The 23,422-nt window shown below is 41.8% G+C and overlaps 1 protein-coding gene and 1 pseudogene across 1 annotated transcript; both read right to left on the bottom strand.

Annotated features, from left to right (window-relative positions):
* Positions 1-13,090: 13,090 nt before the first annotated feature.
* LOC131840807 (tigger transposable element-derived protein 1-like) lies at positions 13,091-14,170 on the bottom strand. The gene has a single exon (XM_059189003.1). It carries the CDS (start codon positions 14,168-14,170, stop codon positions 13,091-13,093), a length of 1,080 nt encoding a protein of 359 aa, XP_059044986.1.
* Positions 14,171-15,775: 1,605 nt separating this feature from the next.
* LOC131840805 (uncharacterized) lies at positions 15,776-16,529 on the bottom strand (annotated as a pseudogene).
* Between the last annotated feature and the right edge of the window lie 6,893 nt (positions 16,530-23,422).

The raw sequence follows: 23,422 nt of genomic DNA, 5'->3' as shown, positions 1-23,422 counted from the left end.
TTGAGAAGATTTGCCCAATGTTGAGGGCTGAGACGTATGGAATCTTTATTTGCATTAACAATTGTCGGTGTTAAATATTAACGCGCCGCTGTTGCGCCCTAGGCACTGTTGTGGTCGTCTAGGGGGGGGGGGGGGGGGTTTATCCCTCTGCCTGGTCTCTCTTTTGTAGACCGTACACTTGCAGCTCGCGGGCGGTCTCGGTCCGCCTGGCCGCGGACAGTCCAGTCACCCGCTCGCCCGCTCGCCCGCGGGCGCATTTGAGTGGGCGGTGGCAGTTTGTTGAGGCGTGCCCGAACGCCTGGCATCGGTGGCATTGCGCGAGCACCGATGCCATGGCATATACGGGCAGAGTGCCCGTAATTCTGACAACGGTGACATTGTCCGGTGTAGGTACGAATGCGAGGCGGACAGAGATGACAGTTGGCAAACGCTTTTTATATCAAAGATCTATTTGCCTTCGGGAGAGAGATCTAGTTTGACTAACACAAGGTCGATAGCAGCCTTGTTACGAGAGCGCGACTGGTACATACAATGTACCTCGTGCGCTGGGTAGTTTTGGGATTGAAGGTCCTCAAGGATGGAGTCTGTAGAGAGCCCTTGGGTAAGCCGCGTATTACAACGCGGAGCTTTTTCTCTTCCTCGAGAGCATAGGTGTGATACTCTATGTTTTTCTCTCGAAGGAAGGTGGTAAGACGACGATGGTCGTCAGATGATGGGACTGTAACTTTGATCCCTAAAGCGGTAGCTTTAGCATGGCTGAAGTTAATGTGCTTATTTTTAAGCACATTTGACACCGTGTTCCAGGCACTTATGTCCTGAATGATGACGGGGGGCGGGGCTTTGGTCTCGGGGTGCGACTTACGTACACTCGGACCGGGGGCGGATTTAGCGGTACCGTCATGGGCACGCTTTGTTTTGGCGGGCTGGGAGCCCTGGATCTTCTTGGCACGCTTGTTGCCAACAACGATAAAGTCGTCCTCGTCTGAGGAGACCGGGGGGACGGGAGAGGGGACGTCGCTGTCGCGGATGGCGTCGAGCTCCATACTAGGAGTGTCAAGCTCCGCGACGGAGTCGTCCTGCTCCATGGATGGAGAGCCGGGTTCGGCCTGGTCGGCTTGGATTAGGGGAATCGGCGGGAGCCGTTGGGAGTCGTCCCCGAATTCGTCAGTGTCAGTCTGAGTCATTGGAAACGCGGGTGGCGAGCTGTGCACTACTTGTGCGGGGGCAGCCTTATAGGCCATGAACGAATCTAATATGCAGGAGCACTTCTTTTCGAGGAACTCGAAAAGGAGCGGGATGTCGGCCGCGGAAAAGGACATTGTATACACAAAAATAAAATAAAAAGTAAAACAAAATAAAATAAATCTATTATAAATAAGGGAACGGTCGTCGGCGGGTGCAGCCGACGGTGTCAGCGGGGGCCTTCCTGCCGGGTGAGGCAGGGGGGGTGAGTGCCTATTGATATGTGACCCTAATATCTAAGATCACTAATCTTATTGAGTGAAAAATGTGTACCTAAACGAACCTACTTGGTGGCATCGGCGGCGGACGACAGGCGGCAGGCGTTGGCGGGTGTTAGTGGCAGCGGCGGCGGCGGCTTGGATTGGCGCGTCGCGCAATAGGCCTGACGCACCTCCCTAACTCACGACAATCCGTGCCACTGAACGTCCACACACAACACTTCACTTCACTTGAACGAAGAGAGTTCCTCCTTCAGTCCTCACAACACACAAGTAGAATGAACGCGCGAACGTAACTACGCTAAGCGCTCGCGCGCGGCGGGTTGCTCGAGGGAGCAGAGGACAGCGAGACGGCGGCGGGACTAGCGAGCACATACGTGCGTTCGCTAGCGCGTCGGTCAGCGGAATGTGCTCGTTGGGAGGCCCCTTATGGCTACCTTTGTCGGTAGCTCAGAAGCCAGGCTGTAATAGTACCAGCTTATGGTGGTGTCCCTCTCGCTAGCTCCACCAGGTACTGTTGGATTGCACGGAATTCCGCATCCGACTTCGGGAGAAATCGGAATCCCGTGCTGAAGGGGTGGGCGTTGGGTGCCTCGCGGATTCTCGCCAAATTCGCGAAGTGGCGGGTCCAGTTCGGCAACCTCTCAGCCACTATAGGCGGGCCGCCGCAGTGGCTGGCCCTTCGCTGCCTGCGGGATTCAAGAAGGTGGGTTGTGGCCCTGAAGGCAGCAGTCACTGTGGTGACTGTCGCAGTTGGATTGCAGCGACGAATTTGCACCAACAAATTCGGTCTGCAATCCTAGTGCGTTGGACACTTATCAAGTTAAAAACTTTTCAAAGTTGTCTTGGCGCACTGAGAGTATCTTCACTCTGTCGACCTGCGCAAGTGGGCACCAGTTGCGGGGCTCACTCTGGAGACTCGACGGCGAACCGGAATCTCACAGAGTATATATATTCAAAACTATTATGACACCTCATGCAGAGACAAAATATAGACAAAAACGATAGTTTTATAATTTTGGCTGAGGCATGGAACGCGTCACTTACAGCTCCTTTAAAACTTTGAATTATGTTTTTGCGTGTGAACGCAACAACAAGGGATATATTTCGCCAACCATTTCTGAAATATCATAAATAGTTATTGGCTTTCCAGGATGATTTAACATCCAGTTTTCAGCCTCTTTGTTGTACTGTGCCTTAAATGGTCTAAACACACAACGATCCAAGGGTTGTAAATTATCTGATGTATGCGAAGGCAATGTGAGTAGAATTATATCACTATTGGCGGCTTTTTCAATAATCTCAATTGAGATGCGTTACATGGTTGTCCATTATTAAGATAACCGGATTTTATTTTATGGGTTTGACAATTTGTATGAAATGATCCAACTATTTTCTGAAAATTAATTCTGTTGACCATCCAGATTGGTTGGCTGTACTAACCGTACCTGGAGGAGCATCTTTTAACATATTGTCTTTAAAAATAATTCAAAGAAAGACTATCAACGGTGGAACTGTTTTTCCGATTATATTTATACAGGCAATCATGCTATTATTTACTACCCTATCTGCTAATGTAAATTTACCTAGCTATTTTATGTTTTTAGGGTTACTTTTCTGGCGTTATGAACTATGCATATTCCCGTTCTCATCTAGATTGTAGATATTTTCAGGAGAGAAGTGGTGTTTTTCGATTACTTTTTCGAGATTATCAAAGAATATATAAAACTACTTGATCGCGCCAACAGGTAGGAACAAATGAAGATGACGTTGACGTTTTTGATATATATATCCCATATATATCAGATATATATCCCGGCTAAGAAAAAGAAGCGAATTTCATTCAAGTGATTACACGCTTAAAAATGTGATAGGAATTTGTAAAATAAAATAAGTATCAAATTATTACTACATTTAATATTTAAAAAACTTTTAACAAGTAACAATAGAATTACTTAGTCTTTTTTTTGAGAGATATCTTTTTAATGAGCAATTAAAAAAAACAGGTATCTAATATTATTATAATAATAAATAATCTTCATTTCTTTGTGAGATAAATCAACAAAGTTTAATAATAATTGGTAATCATAAAAGTAATCTTTCAGCGTCAGGCCTTAACAATAGATCTATGAGTGGGACATCATCTGGCTCCCAGTCCCAGTCAACTTCTGTTTCTTCTATGATGTCCTGATTGACATTCACACTGGGATTCCAAATCCAGTCCATATTGTATGACGGAGCTGCAGCTGTACTATGGATGCCCCTTGTAGACTTGTTGAAAGTCTTAAAGAAATGAACCAATTTATGCGCTTTTTAGGTTCCTAATCGATTACGAATCTTTGATTGAACCAGGCCGAAGGTAGAGAAAATTCTTTCGAGACCTGTCATTGACACTACTGCTGACAGCAATTGTTCACAGAGTGCTCTGACATGCTTCTTTGCCATCCCAGTTGAGTCAACGCGGATCGTTTGTGTTCATATCTAGGAGCTTCCACCATTCCAATGATGAGGTCTGTTTAACAAATTGTTGGTCAGATGTTTGTCCAAAAACCGGTGGTTCAAAATATTGGCCAAGTAATAAACTGACCCCAATGCCATATAATGTCTGCGTTGGAATACATTTTTAACTTCTGATATTTCATTTTCAAACTCCTTTTTAAGCTGGTGCCATATTTCTACTGCCACGGATATTGTTGTTCCATCCCTTTCTCTAAGGCTCTAACAATTGGGTCTAAACGTGACAACAGTTTGAATTGCTTCGTTCGTTATTTCTGTGTCATTTTGCTTATGTCGTTATGAATTTCATTCTTATTATTTTAGCATATTTGCACCAGTATTCTACGATTGTCAGTGTAAAACCGAATACAGTCTGTCGGGGTATTCCATCTGACGGTAATGGGCATCACCAATTTTTTACCACCAACAGCCTTGTTGTACCATTGCTTTTTGCTTGCAGGTAGATTTTATTCGAAAATATTTCACTACTTTATTTAAAAGAACAACACGCAACTTGCCTGCTTGTTCTTGTGATGAGACAGCTTTCCGAACGAGTGGTAGATAAACAACAAATTGTTATGACTATTCAAAAGTGCTTAAATTAAGTTTATTTTTATAAATGATTTTCTATTTATATTTCTGTTTATCAACCAATCTTGATTACCCTTCGGGTGTTGTGAGGCTACAGCAAACTATAGGCTCATTATGGACATTAGACCAACCGTCCAAAGACATAGATACCGTTTTACCTTCAATATCTTTTTTTTGTTTTTGTAAGGTGTCATCATAACTATCTTCTAAGAGAAGTCTTCCTATTTGATGAGACGTTAGAGATTTGTATCCTGGGCCAAGCGCTGTAATAATTTCTTTAAATTCAATGTGGTACTAATCTGACAGTATAATCTTAAAATATGAAACCGTCATGATAGTTACGAGCTTACATTATTATACTTAAAATGGATGTTTAACGATGTACACTACAGTCTGATCAAAAATAACTATCTATATTCTGCATATATTGACTAAAATATAAGACGACAAAGCAATAGGTAGAGTAAAAAAAGGAAGATTTTATACTTTTGATCGTATAATTACACAATAAACAATTCTAAGTTACCAGAACTCCACATACATTGTTATGTTAATAATCACAACAATAAAGATCAAAGTAAAATTATTTTTCTGTTTCATTCTCAATTGCCTCATCTTCAGTATTTTCACACTCATTATTATTATTTCTAAAATCATACATATTTGGTTAAATTTCTTCATGTGACTTTCTGTGGCTTAAAACAGAAAAATTTAGTCCAGTTTGTGCTGGCCGCTGCCCCCGGGAGTCGGAAGGCGCGTCGGCAGGCACCGAGTCGCTGGTACGCCCGGACGTCAATCTATCCTCCTCGAGGTGAGAGAGTGCCCTTTTCAAAGCACTCCCTACCTGAAGGGCCTCAATCAACGCCGCGGGCGCGTTGCGGGTGAAGGACCAGGTGCCTTTTTATAGGCACCACGATGATTCGTCCTGAGAAGGACGTTTAAACGATGCTGATGCGACGGTGACACGATGTGATGACACGATGCGTGAAGAGGATTGTGATGACTATACTTAACGACGGCGATGATGGACGGGCAGTGAATGAGAAAACGGTTCTTGTGGTTCAGAATGCAGAGGCGAGGAGAATTTCTTCAGTGGTTGATTCCTTTTCAGGTCGATTTCGCTATCCGAAGATCAATGTCGCTATTCAGAGGTTGAATTCGCTATGATTTGTAGCGCTTTTGGACGCTACTTATATACGATTTTTGGCTACTAGCCAGCGGACCCTTGGCCGCCCTATTCTCCTCACCCCTTTATATAATTTTTATTATATTTTATCAATCTTACATTTTGTGTTTACAATTTGTGCATCAAACGTCAATACCATCTTTAATTTACATTTTTATTATGATGTGTGCGCTGCGCGACGTGCGGTTTAGGAATAATTCGCGATTTCGCGGATTGCGCCTTTTATATGACCTCGCTCCCCTTCCCCCTCATATATATATAGCGCGGGAGAGCGAGGTCGCGCGTCAGTCGAACGAATGCTGCCGCGCAACGCACATTACAATTATTATTACATATCTATAAATGAAATGATACTATAAAAAGATCCCTATGTATTTTGGGATCTATTTCTTATACTATATTCTATTCTGTTCCTATTTATTTTCAGGGGATTGAAACCACAACCATTATAATCATTTATTTGTCAAGTATTTTTGTAAATAATAACATAAAGAACTTAAATTTCTATAAACTTATCCCTATCAAATCTATTAATCTTAAGGTGTTACTATGTAACAATTGTACTATTTATAAATTTGCTATATCTAATCGAACTTATTTCTACAAACTATGACTATATATAATCTTTAAGCGGTGGTCCGGAACATTATTCTCCCGCCGCTGCAGCGGTCGTCGAGGGCGCTGCAGGAGCCTTGTCTGGTTCCGGAGCCCGCTCTTCACTATCAGCAACTCCCGTTGGCAGGACCACGAGTCGTTTGGTTGGCCTCCTCAGCACGCCATTCTTGGTCTGGATGTCGGCCACTCGGATGACGCCGTCTGGGCCGGGAAACACTGCTATTACTCTCCCGCGCGGCCATGTGTTGCGCGGGAGATTGGAGTCGACGATCAGGACTAAGTCTCCGATGCGCAGAGGTTGCCCCGTGCCGCGGGGCTCCCGCCGGTGTTGAAGTTCCGGTAGGTACTCCCTGAGCCATCGGCTCCAGAAGTGGTCTGCTAGCCGCTGCGCTCTCTTCCAGTGACTCCGGCTATCGATATCGGTGTCTTCAAAGCTTCCCGGAGTTTGCACTTTGCCCGATCCTCCCAGTAGAAAGTGGTTAGGCGTGAGGGCTTCCTCGTCGTCCGGTTCAGTTGACACATGTGTGAGCGGACGGCTATTCACGGTATATTCCGCCTCACACAGCAGTGTAACTAATGTTTCTTCCGAAGGGTGCCGCTCATGCAGTGTGGCGGCTAATGCTGTTTTCACGGAGCGGACGAGACGTTCCCACGCTCCGCCCATGAATGGTGCGCTGGGGCTGATGAACCGCCAGCGTATACGATGATTAGCCGCGTCTTCGCGACTTGCTTCTATGGCGGCGCGACGTAGCTCTGCGTCTGCGCCGTGGAAGTTGGTCCCATTGTCGGACCAGATCTCGGTTGGCTTCCCTCGTCGGGCCATCATCCGCCTGAGTGCGGATATTGCGGAGTCTGTAGACAATGAGGTGGTTAACTCTAAATGTACTGCTCGCGTTGTCAAGCATGTGAACAACGCGACGTAGCGTTTGTGGTGTTGTCGCCCCATGGTGACACTAAGAGGCCCGAAGAAGTCCACGCCTGTGTATGTGAACGGCCTCTGGTGATGGGCGAGTCGGCTGACCGGATGGTCTCCGGTGGGCGGGATCGATGCTGTTGCGCGTCGTAGTCGGCACAGTTGACATCGCTTGACGATGCTGCGAATTGTCGGTCTCGCTCGAAGTATCCAATAATGCTGTCGAGCTTCGTTCATCACCAACTCGACTCTGGCGTGGTGATGCGTTCTATGCACCCAGTCCAGGTACAACTGGGTATATCGATGATTCCCATCCAGGACTATCGGTTTCTTCATGCTGTCTGTAACATCGACGACTGCTGCTATTCTTGATTTCAACTTGATATAACCGTCTTCTTCGATCACCGCTAGTGGTTTCAGTCGGCTATTGTTATCGACTGTCCCTTTACCGCGGAGTGTTTCTATTTCGTTCTTGAACGATTCTTGTTGCACGGCCCGTATCCACAATTGTTCCGCGCGCTGTATATATTCCGCAGTTAATTTGATGAAATTTCTTTCTTCACTATTGTCGAACCTCGGCGCTGTCCGTACTATTTTGCGAGCTGTCTTCTTATTCCACGCCGGGTCCTTCTCTATATTGCGCGCTGTGCGCCTATGATGTACAGCGTTTTGTGAGGCGGTGTTTTTTCTATTTTCGACCGCTTCGCGTAACCGGTCGATGAACTGCAACACGCGTGCTGTGGCTCGTAGTAGTCGCAACCATGACGTGAAGCGTGTGATGTCCGGGAGTACGCCGCTGTCTGTTGTGTTGCTATCGCCTGTGTATACCATGTGCGTGCGTTCTTCTCCGGTGTCTGTTGTTATGCCACCAGACTCATCTTGCCCGTATTCTTCCTGCGGCTTGTATAGGAACTGGGGTCCGGTGAACCATCGATGTTCCGTGTCGAAATCCGTGGGCACTCCTCGAGTTGCGTCATCGGCCACGTTGTGACGCGTAGGTACCCATTTCCATTCGTTCGCTTTCGTTTCTTCTTCTATTCTATCCTCGGCCCCCTCACGTATATGATATACATGGTGGACTTGATGGCCGAGACTGCGAGTGGACGCTCCATGCAGCACCCATCCGAGCGGAGTTTTCGATGCGACTGGTTGTGACGAAGATCCTCGGCGAACTTCTATGGCCAGTAACAGTTCCCAATTGTCTTGGCCGATGAGGATCGTTGGTGTGGCGTCGTGGTAACACAGTATCTTCTTGATGCCAGCCAGGTGTTGACATCGTCGGATATCCCTTTCTTCTATTTGTTGTTTGGCGAGTTTGAGTCCCTTCATTGTCCTGGCGGAGATCTCATACTCCTCTTCTGAACCGCATAACGTTAGAGTTACGCGTCTCGAGCTATTTGTTCGAACCGTTGCGCCGGCCAGTGCTTCTATTTTCAGTGGTTCTGTCGGCCCCTCCGCGCCGACTCTTGTGGCTATTTCCTCATCTATGAGGGTGACGGTAGATCCATCGTCGAGGAGGGCGAAAGTGTCGATGCTGGCCCGAGGTCCGACTATTTTCACCGGCAGTATTTTGAGATAACTGCGCGGTGAACGTGTGAGCGAGACGCCTGTCGATACTGTTGCTGTCTCTGTCTCTGTCTTCTGTGTCTCGCTCGTTGCCCTGTAGTGCAACAATTTGTGATGCATACGTGGACAGTCATCTATTCCGCAAGTCTTCGTCTTGCAGTTATGTGTCTGTGTTCGATATTGTAGGCATCGGAAACACAGACGTTGCGCCTTCGCTATTTCCCAACGCCCGTAGCTATTTTCTTTCTTGAATTTTTCACACTGTTGCGCCGCCGTGTGCGAATTTGATTTGCACACGGGACACGTTGGCTTGTGGCGGGGTGGGCTGTCCGTCTTGCTCGCTGTATGTGTTCGCTGCGGACGGATTTGAACACGACGACTTTCCGACGGCTTCGGTTTGTCGTCCATGCTTGCTATCTTCATGGGTTCGGCGCTTACGCTATAAATTTCAGCTTCTATCTTCACGAAGTTGTAGTACTGTACTAAATCCGGTACGTCTTCGTGGGCTTGCTGCTGGCAGTAAACATACCACCTATGTCGAATGTTCGGCGGTAGTTTTTCTATTAATAACTTCGCCACTTCCGGGTTGTATAGGAAGTTGATCTTCTTCAACGTCTTCAATGACACGATGCTATTCTTGACGGCTGTGGCGAATCTGCAGAACTCCCCCGGTGTGTCCTTCGGTGGTGGAAGACTCCGCAGCTTTGCTATTTCGACTTCTGCTATGTTGTTCGGTCGACCGAAGGTGAGCTCCAACTCGTGCATGATCTCTTCGGCCGGCGTGTTTGCTATTAGGAGGCTCTTCATTGCTGACCTAGCCTCCTCGTAAGGCTCTCCGGAGCCTTTCTATGTTCTGCGACGGCGTTAGATACCCCGCAGATTCTTCGTAGGCTGCCTTGAAGGCCAGCCAATCTGTATGCGCCCCGTAGAACGGTGTGAGTTCCCCTCTATACTGTGCTGCTAGGGGACCCGACGTTGACGCTTGTGGGTGCGGCGCGACGGCCGCTAGCGACGATGTAGTCGCCCTGACGATTTCGGTCACTGCAGTTGCGAGATCACCAACTTGAATGGTGTCTGTGGGTGCCAATCGTTGGTGAGTTTCTATGGTACCCCGAAGCGGCTCCTCTATTCTCGCCGGTGTGGGCCTCTTCGGTGGATTCGGTGGTGCTTCTGGTGGAGGTGGTGGTGGCTCGGACTGCTGCTCGAGCCATTCGACGACCCTATTGTGGCCGTCTTGCGATGCTGGTTCCGACGGTTCTTCGTCTTCTTCTCCGAAGGCTTCCAGTCGGGCTAGCTTGGCCTCCGCCAACTGTAATCGATAGCGAATGACCTCTTCTCGGGCGATAGCGATTTGTTGCTGTCTCTCCTTTTCTCTATCGGAGAGCTGTGATCGCGCCGTTGTTTGTAGAACGACGGTTTCTTCGACGTCTTGTGTCCCTTGTGGCGACCTCGGCGGTATGCTATGTCGAATAGGGAACGGGTTTTCCCTCCGCGGTGGGTCTGGGACCTGTTCTGCATCTGTTTGATGCTCTTCTGTCTTCTCCTCTTGCATTTTGCCAGTTCTGCTTCGTGTGACGGGCATCTTCTATTCTTCTTGATCCGGCTCGAAGGACCAGCAGATGTGCTGGCCGCTGCCCCCGGGAGTCGGAAGGCGCGTCGGCAGGCACCGAGTCGCTGGTACGCCCGGACGTCAATCTATCCTCCTCGAGGTGAGAGAGTGCCCTTTTCAAAGCACTCCCTACCTGAAGGGCCTCAATCAACGCCGCGGGCGCGTTGCGGGTGAAGGACCAGGTGCCTTTTTATAGGCACCACGATGATTCGTCCTGAGAAGGACGTTTAAACGATGCTGATGCGACGGTGACACGATGCGATGACACGATGCGTGAAGAGGATTGTGATGACTATACTTAACGACGGCGATGATGGACGGGCAGTGAATGAGAAAACGGTTCTTGTGGTTCAGAATGCAGAGGCGAGGAGAATTTCTTCAGTGGTTGATTCCTTTTCAGGTCGATTTCGCTATCCGAAGATCAATGTCGCTATTCAGAGGTTGAATTCGCTATGATTTGTAGCGCTTTTGGACGCTACTTATATACGATTTTTGGCTACTAGCCAGCGGACCCTTGGCCGCCCTATTCTCCTCACCCCTTTATATAATTTTTATTATATTTTATCAATCTTACATTTTGTGTTTACAATTTGTGCATCAAACGTCAATACCATCTTTAATTTACATTTTTATTATGATGTGTGCGCTGCGCGACGTGCGGTTTAGGAATAATTCGCGATTTCGCGGATTGCGCCTTTTATATGACCTCGCTCCCCTTCCCCTCATATATATATAGCGCGGGAGAGCGAGGTCGCGCGTCAGTCGAACGAATGCTGCCGCGCAACGCACATTACAATTATTATTACATATCTATAAATGAAATGATACTATAAAAAGATCCCTATGTATTTTGGGATCTATTTTTTATACTATATTCTATTCTGTTTCTATTTGCCGACCTATTTATTTTTAGGGATTGAAACCACAACCATTATAATCATTTATTTGTCAAGCATTTTTGTAAATAATAACATAAAGAACTTAAATTTCTATAAACTTATCCCTATCAAATCTATTAATCTTAAGGTGTTACTATGTAACAATTGTACTATTTATAAATTTGCTATATCTAATCGAACTTATTTCTACAAACTATGACTATATATAATCTTTAAGCGGTGGTCCGGAACACAGTTTGTCTATTACGCAAAGGCGGTTATTATTGAAATTTGCCGTACAGTCGCCCGCCGCAGCTTGCACGGTATTTAGTATTCCTGATTACTGCTTTAATGCACTTTGCTGCATTTTCCTTATAACGAAAATGATAAAAACAGCCAGTCAGGGTTGTTTTTGTTACGTCGCTGAGATCTTCCTCCAGAGTGTGACCTTGAACGGTCGCGGCTCCTTGAATTCCTATGCGACTGAAAACTTAGCCTTGACGCAAGCCTATTCACCTGAAGCGTCAGTTTAGCGATTTGATCTACCAGCATATCTGTAGTGGTGGTCTGGGCAGTGTGTGACATTTCGGCTATTTGTCCGTAATGTGTCCGGCCTCCATGACCTTGTCTGCAATAGTTGCTAGTTTGTCCATGTCCGTGAACTCACTCACAGTCAAATCTGCCATTATGCACTATATTTCGTAATGTTCACACCACTAAATACGCGGGTCACCACTTTCACGGGTATAGGTTATCAATTTATAGTATTATGTATAGGTTGTCCTATATATATAGCGTGTTCGGGTGTGGTATCTGTTAGGTTCACGAAATAATAATGCATCATATACCAGACTGGGGAGGGACGTGCAGTAGATGCGCTATGCAACGCGATGTAATTTGATCGTACTCGTATTATTACTGTATGTGTGTGTGCATAACACACCTACACAATTTATCACATTGTGTCAGTGTGTTCATTATTATCGACTATGGAGATGAAAAGATGAATAAAATAATGATACTCATAGATCCCACAACTCCCAAAAGGTTTTATAGTATTTTGACAACTTTTGCTGGATATTTTCCCGAGAAATGCTTTTGAAACTCTCATTGTTGCCTTATTAAAATCTTTTGTGAATGGAGCGGGAACACAGCTATTATATTAATTAAATATCAAAGAAAAGTAAAAAGATGTGTATTTTTCCCAAAAGGGCTCACAGTGAACAAGAAAGTAACAAACAATTGGTCAAAAGTGACATATAAAAAATAGATATCAAAAATATAAAGTTTATAAAAATCGATCTCCATCAAAAATATCTTTATGTGAATTCCACGTTAAACCTAATATATCTTTAAAAGGTTTATGCTCTAAATCTTTTTTATCTGACGGATCTTCTAATCTTTATATTGACATGTAATTCAGAATATTAACTGAACGCCTGACTTAGCCTGTCTTTTTTATTAGTAATACAGGCAGTCCTCGTACTTACGGCATGTTAGGTTCTCGAAATACGCGACGTAAATCGAAACGACGTAAGTCGAGACATATTTTTTCATATGTTTACATGTAAAACTCAAGGGTTAGGTTCCACACGGACTCGAAATAATAAAAAAAACTGCATTTATAACAAAGGACGTACTTTATTATTAAAAGTAAGTTCTTAAAATAATTATATATTATGCACTTATGAAATTGCTAGTTATTTTTGGTATTTGTGTGTTATTAATTTTAATAATAATTATAAAACTTATACATGTGTAATGATAAATAATAAATTAAACTTTTGGCTTAAAGAAACTATCAATTCTAGATTGCTTGGCTTCTTTCTTCTTGCTATCATACAGATCTTGGTAACAGTGATAGGCTGCACAAATTTTGTTATTAACGTTAAAACTTCTCTCAAAATTAGGATCAATTTCTTCAAAAATTTTCATGGCATTCTTCAAATTTGCAAAGGCTACGGAAAGTTTTTTTAGTGTAAGTTCTTTTTCAGAGTCACTAATAGAAGAAGCTATTTCTTGTGACTCGAGTGCTTCCTTTTGTACTTGTGCCTCCAATTCAATAAGATCTTCATCAGTCAGTTCTTGCGAATGTGAGCTTAACAGATCATCAATATCATCAGTAGTAACTGCAATGTCAGGCAAACGGTTAGCCAAATGAACAATGTCAGTTGTGATCTCATCGACATTTGGTTGATCTGTAGATGTAGAACTTTCAGATGGCTCAAAAAAAAATGGGCATAATTTTTTCCACACTCCTTTTAAATTGTTGGGTGTCACCTCATCCCATGAAGTAGCAATATTTTTTACGCATTGCAGGATATTATAACTTTTCCGAAAATCTCTCAGCTCCATGCCATCATTTTCATTAGCCTTTACAGCCTGTGAAAAAGTTCTCCTGAGATAATAGGCCTTAAAAGACGCGATAACTCCTTGATCCATCGGCTGTAACAACGAAGTGGTGTTGGGAGGCAGGAACACGACTTTGATTTGAGGATCAATATCGGCAATACGCACAGGATGGCCGGGAGCATTGTCCAAAATAAGTAAAGCTTTATAAGCCAAATTATTGTTTGAACAGTACTGTTTCACTTCAGGTATAAAATGCTTAGTAAACCATTCTTCAAAAAGTATTGATGTAACCCATGCCTTTGGATTAGCCTTCCATATAACTGGAAGAGTACTCTTGACGTAATTTTTGAGAGCTCGAGGATTTTCAGACCTATAAACTAAAAGGGGTTTCAATTTAAGATCACCTTCAACATTCGAACCCAATAACAACGTCAAACGATCTTTAGCCGCTTTAAATCCAGGCATAGACTTTTCTTCCTGTGATATAAAAGTACGAGAGGGCATTTTTTTCCAAAACAAACCAGTTTCGTCCACGTTAAAAATTTGTTTAGGCGAATAGTCTCCACTTTCGATAATTTCCTTTAATATTCCAGGAAAACTCTGAGCAGCCACATGATCGGCACTAGCAGCTTCTCCTTGCACTCGAATGTTATGTAACGAATATCTCGTTTTAAAGCGCATGAACCATCCGCGACTGGCAGAAAAACATTTTGTTTCGTCACTATTATTCTCGCCACGTTTATTTTGCAGTGTTGATGATACTCAGCGCCTTATTTTGTATAATAGCCAAACTTAGAGGAACCCGTCGCTGAGTTTGATCTTGAATCCAATTGTACAACAGTTTTTCCATTTCATAAATTAAAGCATTCCTTTTGCGTATAATAGTGCTGTTTGAAGAGACGGAAGGAAGAGCTGTTAAGAGTTTTTCTTTATCTTTCAATATTGTTTGTACCGTCGTGCGTGATAAATTAAGTTCTCGTCCAATAGATGAAGTCGAATAACCGCGATCTTTGAGTTTTAAAATCTTAGATTTAACCTCCATTGTAATTGACTTTCTTACTCTCTTCTTCACTTTATTATTACTGTCTTGTTTAGGTGGCATTGTTTAAAATTCACTTAAATATGTATGTAAACACAAAAACTGTCAAAGATGCAAAAAAACTAATTTATTACGTCTTGATTGTCCGTTGTCCCTGAATGTACTAAACAAAATCAGCGACATTTGCGGGGTATTCCCCGCACGAGACGACAACGCGCCCCGCCCGCGCCTCTCACGGACATTGACCTTGCGACAAGTGAATTCTCCGATATGCCGGAAATCGAAACAAATGACGTATGCTTGAGGAATAGTGTCAAAACATTGTTTGACGTAACTTGAAACGACGTAAATCGAAACGACGTAAGTCGAGGACCGCCTGTACTTCAATTTCAATTTGAACCACTATTATTTCCGATAGCCAATTATTACCGATCGTGGTTATTATGCCTTTACACTATCCTCTGCCATAGTGGTGGACACGAAAAAAACATACATATTTTTTTCGATTTAATGCATCGGATAGTGGCATTGATGTAATATCGATATATCAAAAAATACATCGATTGTTTTTCTATAAGTTATATATGTATGAGTTATATACGTTTACATTAAGAAAATCACGAATTCTTCAACGTGTCTTCTACCAGCTACAAAATCATTTAAGAGTTAGATTTTTTATGAGATCTTAAAAAATATTTGTCTGAAGTTTATAAAAATCGCAAAAATTATTACTTTATACCTAAGTCAAATAATTCAAATCCGAAATTTGATAGTTCAAATGTATGAGATGGGGGGAAATTTCATACATTGAATACAGATTATCTGTCAAATTTTGGCACTGAATTATTTGACTTAAGTTTAAGCCATTATTTGAATTTGGAATAGTTTATAATTCAGAAAATAGAAAAACGTAATACAGAAAACATCGTAGCTTAAGTAGTTTTAATTACGGTAAAAATACAAAAAACTCTCAAAATATTTCAATCTCCCGCCACGTCTCGGGTCGCTTGTCCCTTAAAATCCCAATATGTTTTATCGATACTGTTTAAAAACAGAAGTTGCTCAATCTTTTACCCTGTTTCTGTTTGTTTCATTGTTGAGTCATAACTTGCGCCGCTTGTGAAAACAAGCCTTGTAGATGGCACTGATGTGCCCACCATTGTTCAATATTTAAAGGCGATTTTGTGCAATATTGGAAACCGTATTTTGTAATCATTCCAAATTCCCAAAGGATTATCTTCCGACAGAAGTTGTCAGGTAAACTGAAAGTTCATCAGACAAGCTGTCTACAGAATTATTACTCTTCCAATTACGATGTACCAGTTTGTGATGATCACTCCATAATGAAAATCTTTTGTCAGACTTCATCTTCAGTCAGACTTCATCTTCAGTCAGACTAGATTTCTTCATTTTGACGAATAGGAATCTTCGTCATATCTTTGATTTTTGCTACAGCATTTCTACAAGCTATTGCATCATTAAAGTGTATTTTTTTAAATCGAGGGTCTAAAATGTTTGAATGGCAAGAAGATTTACATGTTCAATGGAACCCATTATTTTCGTTATTTCTTGCAGAATCAGCTTCTGCAACTCTTGTGCCACAGCTTCTAGCACAGCTGAAGTAATTTTAGAAAATATGCAGCGGACTAAATGTATTATTTTACTGGTTGTGCAATTTTTATATCCAAAAATTTCTTTTGTGGCTACCTCCAAAGGCCGCAATATCAAGACGGATGAGGCAATGGATATGTCCGAACCGCTGAGCATTGGGGGTGCATTGGAGTGCCGGAAAAGAATATTATTTAAGATACTGCGCAGTTCCGTCAGTTAAAATTGCTGGCTGAGTCTGCCAGCAAGTTTAAATTCCATTTCAGTTTCGTCGAATGAAGACGTCATTTTAGATATACGTTTAGGTTATATGCAATACTAATACAATTACAAAGCTTACTTTTTCTGAGGATTAACATACAAATACCTTAATAATATAAAAATATTCGAAGAAAGCACAATTGCACTCCTACAAAATGGCGTCATTGTTTGTCGCAAAAATGGAAATTTCCGCGTGGAAAAAGCACCGGCCGGCTGCACATATAATCTGCATATAAATAATCTATATTCATATAAACTCCATTCTAGCACTTTTGAATAGTCATATTTTTGATTCTACCACCCATTCAGAGCGCAGATTCATCATAAAAAGAATGAGCAAAAACTTGTGTATTGCTCTTTTGAATAGATTTTTTTATATAAATAACTAGCTGACCCGGCAGACTTCGTACTGCCTCGTCGATAAATAAAAGACCCAATCTTTTGTATAAAATGATTTTAAAACAAACAAATCGAATCCGTATTTAATAAAAAAGCATTTATTGAATAAAGCATGAAGTTTTATTATTATTTTCGATACATCATGTTGCTTACTTAGAAAACAGAGTTTTCCTGAAATACTGGCTATTTATAATGTTTAAATTTGATATTCACAGACACACACTGTTAAAATAAAGTCTGTTAATTAATTTAAAGCTTTCTCATAAACTATATTTTTTGTTTTGTTTTGTGGTGCGTAAATAAACAAAGAAGACGGTTTTCCGACGCGTGAACACGCGACGTATAATTGTCCATGCGCGAAACAAGGAAACTCCAAGTTGATTCCACAAACTTCCAACGACTGTCCTTGCGATTTATTTATGGTCATCGCAAAGGCCAGACGTACTGGAAATTGTAAGCGTTTAAAATCGAATGGTAAGTCAGTTGGAATCATCGGTATCCGCGGGATCAAGACATCCTCTCCTTTGTATTTTCCTTTTATGATTGTCGCCTCAATGACGTTATTCATCAGTCTTTTCACAGCCAGTCTTGTTCCATTGCATAGTCGAGGTTGATTAATGTTACGCAGCATGATGACAACTGATCCTACTTTTAACTGCAAATTGTGAGGTGGTAATCCAGGCAATTCCAGTGAATTTAAAAACTCAGTGGGATAGTTGATTACGTCGTCCTGGTTCATTACGGTGTCGACTGATTTGAAGGAAACCAACTGTCCTGGAATAAAATTCTGAATGGTCGCATCGAGGTCGAGGATCCTCCTCGACATCTTTATTTCTCGCTGCTAATATTGCTCGTTCACCCAGCCAATTATGGTTATTGAACTTTTGCGCTATATCTGGGAAAACTCGCTGAATAAGCTCCACTTTTGAGTCTGTGATGTGACAGAAATCTGTAGATAATGTGATGAATTCGGTCGAGGTGTCCACTGCAACTTTATTATTTCCAATGTCTAACAACTGCTTCGCAAACACATTTGCAGTTTCATCTTGTTGCAAAAATACTCGCATGTTAGTTGTTAAGAGGAGTGTCTTTACGTACTGCCACAAATTTGATGATTTTAGGCATGCATTTAGTTCATCAGCAATAGTTGATCGGGGAGTAACTGGAAGAGTCTGACGAAAATCACCTGACAACAGAATCATGGCCCCACCGAAAATATTTTGGTTGTCACGAAGATCTTTCAACGTTCTGTCCAGTGCCTCCAGTGACCTCTTATGGGCCATTGTGCATTCATCCCAGACAATCAATTTGCATACCTGTAGGATCTTGGCCATTGCGCTATTTTTGGCGATGTTGCAAATTGGTGTTTCGGTGATTTGCATGTTTAGTGGTAATTTCAAGGCAGAATGTGCAGTTCGCTCGCCTTCTAGTAGAGTTGCAGCTATTCCAGATGAAGCCAACGCTAGAGCATCATCATTTCGCGATCTGATCCTCGCCAAAAGCAATGAAATTAAAAACGTTTTTCCGGTTCCTCCGGGAGCATCAAGGAAATAAATTCCACCAGATCCACTGTTCACAGCTTCTATCAAAGTGTCCTACGCAATTCTTTGTTGTTGATTTAATTGTGAAACATTTGTACGAACTGTTTCGGCCAATTCTTCAATGTCGTACTGATGTTCTCTTTGCAACTCGTGGTTTAATGCATCGTGCATATGACGATTGGGTGCTGTCATTCCCAAACACGACAATACTTTATTTGCCATCAATAAACACATATCTTCTACCATGATCAATGTGTCATTGTAAATTTCTTCAGTCATTTGTAGTGTAGGATTCAAAGTTTGACGGCGCACACGATGCAAAACATCCTCAGACATTTCATCTCTATAATTAACCCACAAATCTTTTGGATTCGAGGGGAAACATGTCGATATGAAAATCGCAAACAATGTACGAATTTGATGCGACGACGAAGATATTACGGAATCCTTGAGCGTATCATCCCAGTGCGAATCGTTCTCAAGTAAATGTAATACTTGACATGCCTCACGGTAAGTCGCACACAGCTGTCCATTAACTGTTCTCAGTTAACATTCACCAACAACAACCGCAAATAATAACATTCATCGTTATTTGGATGCACTGTGTAGATGCGACCCAGAGCATCTGAAGCAAATACATTTGGATGTCCTTCAACTGGTGTTCCTTGTTTTCGACGCTGAAACGATTTCGATGATGCGTTCCATGTGTAATAGCGTGGCATGTCAGCATACAGCAAAGTGCGAGCAAAATCATCAGTTTGACAGACTGTGAAGAAACTTGTTAATGTTGTCGACGGTGGATGTGCCGCCCTGTCTGCCGCGTTAGATTCATTAAAATAAACTCGTTGACCATTTTCTAAATGGACTGCCAAATGGACTACTGTAGGGTGTCTTTCATGGATCGCAAATGAAAAGATACGCCAAATAGCTTCGTTGCTACTTACATAGCAACCCATCTGGTACTCTGATATTTCATCATTTGCATTGGTTACACCGAAGACAGCCATATCACTACCTTTATTAACATATTTACATATGTACTTTATCGACTTCACAGAATTACAATATTCCACATTGATGTGAGTCTCAAAAGCTTTGGACAATATTGGCGAGTATGGCACAATCCAACGATTGTCTACATCAACATTTTGTCCTCTTACCTTCACAACTACCGATCGCCCACTGTCCGCAACTGATCGCCGAGCAAGCAGGTCTCTTGGGTATCGCTTGGAACACCTACCGTCGACCATACAGGGTGAATTGTAGTTGAAATGTCCGCAAGGTCCATGTATCATGTGTTTGGAAACTACTGCATGCAATTTTGGGTCAACTATTTCATCTGGAATTTCAGCTGAAATTATGGAATCAATCTCATCTGGCCTTATTTTGTCCACTAACCAGACTAAAATGTGCGCATGTGGTAATCCACGCTTTTGCCATTCTACAGAGTACATCCAACAACGGACTCGGCCATACACACAATGCTTTATTAAGAAATTCATGAGAGATTTTAATTTTTGTTTAAAAACTCTGGCGGTTATGTCATGTCTATCAACTGGTTTTTGGCTATTTAGTAATTCTTTTTTTATTTCGGATCCATTGTGGGTTACATGTGAATGTAACAAATAAGTCTGGGCGGCCATAATGCCTAACATATGACATAGCATCCTGAGCATATTCATGCATGTGGCGTGGGCTTCCTATATAAGTAGCTGGCAAAATTGTCATTCTTCCTACATTATTCACATTGCCATCAGCATTTATAGCATCGCGGAGATGGATGTATTCCTCTGACCGTAGCCGTCGTTGGTTCAAACGGATGTATGTCAATCGTTCAGTATCAATTTTGACATACATGTCAACTGCAAACTGATGAAAAAGTCGTTGACACATCAAAATATGATTTACTTCACCTTGACGGATCATGAGTCTGTATGAATAGAAATTCATAGCACTAACTTTTTTGTTGGTTTCAGCACCTGCAATCAAAAATGATAAATGTTTAAATTGTTACCTAGATGAATTGAATTTAAAAATATTATTTAATCTTGTTCAATTCATTTACCTGTTACTTGATTTACCATTTTGATATTAAAATGGTATCCATCTTCCCCCTGCCAGAAGATCAAAGGATATTGTAGTGCATCATAACTCCTGTGTGTTTCAGATACACGTTTTAAATCACTATTCCGACGATGAAGCACAATATCTCTAGATTGTAAATTTTCTCCCACAATGACAACAGCCACTTCATCAATGGTAGGTGAATTGAACCTCCTCGTGTGTTCACCGGCAGGTGTTTTGTCAGCTCGAATAATAATATTATGGCTATCAGATGGCATCCGATCCAATGCTATTTTGAACATGTTTACTAAATTGTTTTTCTGATGAAGAAACATTTGTAATTGTTGGACAATAGTTCTCTGCACTGTTGGATTGTGAGCACAACGATTATTAATTACCGCATCTGAATTGCCCATAAAATAAATTTGTAAAAATTGATGATCTGCATCAGGTAGTGGTAACAGAGTTCCCAGTAAGTGATAAATTTGTCCTTGTATCTGTAATTTTTAAAAAATTTCCGATATATATATTTTAGTACAAACTTGAATAATATAAAAAAATATTCTTATATAATACCTTGAAAGTAGGCATGAAATTGTCTTGTATAATATGTGTAGCACCAAATGATGTCATCTGGAAACAGTTGTTATATTTCTGAATGTTGGTCAAGAAGTGCTTAGAATCATTTCCAATCCCAGAAACTAAAGAGCGTAAAGGATCTGGTGGTGGGACCAATTGTGCCAATTTTACTTTGCCTTCAGCACAACATAATCCAGTAGATTCACCAGTGTATTTTAACGCCTTACAATATTTACAAATTGTTTTCATTTCCCCAATTGTTACCGATTTGTCGGCACAATAATCAATTGCCGGATCATAGTGGAATGCAGCTCGTTCAAGAATCACAGGAGCACTGCGTCTGCGGATTCCCTCAATTTCATTATGTCTAGCTTGCTGTTGTTGTGTTTGATGTGCACGAACTCGTTGCAATCTAAGCCTATCTCCTTCATTGTCACTCACTAAAGAACGCAATTCTGACATAGCAATACGACTATTTTCTTGATCTAGACAGATCAAGAAAATAGTCGTATTGCTATGTCTCTGGTCATCAGTGCGGTTAGCACGTGAGGTAGCTCTTCGCACATTTGATTGACTACGACGACCTAAGTCAGGTCGTCTTCTCCTTGGCATCGTAAATTGTAATTAATCAAAATGAGAAAATTTCCCGCTCATTTAGCAGTAAAGTGTCACTATCACAAAAAAGAGCACATTACTTGGAATGTCACTATCACAAACGATCACCAACTTAAGATTTATCTATCGATTTCTATATAGTCTTATTAAAAAAATAATCGGACAGATTAACAACTGAAGTTCAGCTAAAATTGATTGTCTCGAAGCCGACCACTATTTATGTACTATATTTGAGACTATGCAATTTTGTCGCGTTCGCGATTCACTTTCACTTATGTTGAGTTTCAGAACGCGATATTAGATCCTCCAACCCGCACGCGAATTTGAACTTTATGCAGCGGTAATAAATTACAAATTGACTCTCCATTTTATTTAGAAAACGTTTGTATGGCGAAATAGAAAAATGCTGTTTTGAGGATTTTTCCGGCAATTATTCGAATTTTTCTCACCTTTTAAACCTTCCCTAGACCTCCACGAATAATTCAAGACCAAGATAAGATAAATCCGTTCAGCCGTTCTCGAGTTTTAGCGAGACTAACGAACAGCAATTCATTTTTATGATCGCTATATGCAATTATGCATATTGTGATCGAAATAATGAATAAAACAATTGTATATTCCGTGTAGTTGTAATTTCCGTGGCCAGTCTTGCACTTATAAGACTTGCCTTTTCCATCCGTGTAGCATGCTTTAAACTTTTATCAGCGGCACTCTTACCGTTGTCGTTACCAAAATAACATCGACGACTGTTGACATCGACAGATGAGATTGTTTCTTCATTCTTGAGATAGCCTCCTGTTGGTATTTTGCCGTGATGGTATAGGGATTCAGCGGCCTTAGCGTATCGAACAGCATCATGACCGCTCCCAGGGCTTCCCTCACTTGAATTAATTGCACCAGTCGTTATTACATCATGAGAAAAGCCTCATGTTCATAAGGAATTTTATATCGCACGATAAGAAAGCAAACAATACATTTTTTATTGCACACGCTAACCATCAATCACAACTTCCTTGTTCCTACTGTAAAGATTGTCAGAAACAATTTTTAAAAATGCATTTAGCTTCATTCATGTTTGCAGAACAGTTTTGGAAATTGGTATAATACCAACATATTGAGCTTCGTTCAGAGTTCTTGTAGAATTTAGCTATATGGCCATACCTTAAATACTTCAGACACTGCTTTACAAGAGCAATATATAGCCTCACCACAAAACGCCAGCTATTCAGGTCGGTGTCAGGACACGACAGGAAAAGGTGATGGATACAGTTTTGGTTCGCTGCACTGTAAAGGTTTTATGATAATGCACATATCTGTGTATTTATCTAACTAAATTGTAGATCACGGGCTGAAACCTCTCGCTAACATCGTATATCGTACCGGCAGTTGAAAATACCATAGGGAAGTGGCAAGTGACTATAATAAGTGGCCCAAACCAATCGCGTCGCTCCTTAGGAGAAGGGGTTTTTAAGGCTGGAAAGGGTGGTCAAGGGAACTGAATGAAATTTAAATGATCAATTTTATTTTATTTACTTAAAAATCGCAAAGATCTGTCATAGGTACATGTATTTATACAAATTCATTCTTTTAAACAAGAATTTCACTAAATGCATATGTAGTACTATATAAGGTAGTTAGGTAAGGTATTTA

Source organism: Achroia grisella, unplaced genomic scaffold, assembly GCF_030625045.1.
Source record: "Achroia grisella isolate CSIRO2021 unplaced genomic scaffold, CSIRO_AGI_Agris_v1 utg149, whole genome shotgun sequence".
Taxonomy (NCBI): Eukaryota; Metazoa; Arthropoda; class Insecta; order Lepidoptera; family Pyralidae; genus Achroia; species Achroia grisella.
This window is presented reverse-complemented; position numbering and strand designations above follow the sequence as displayed.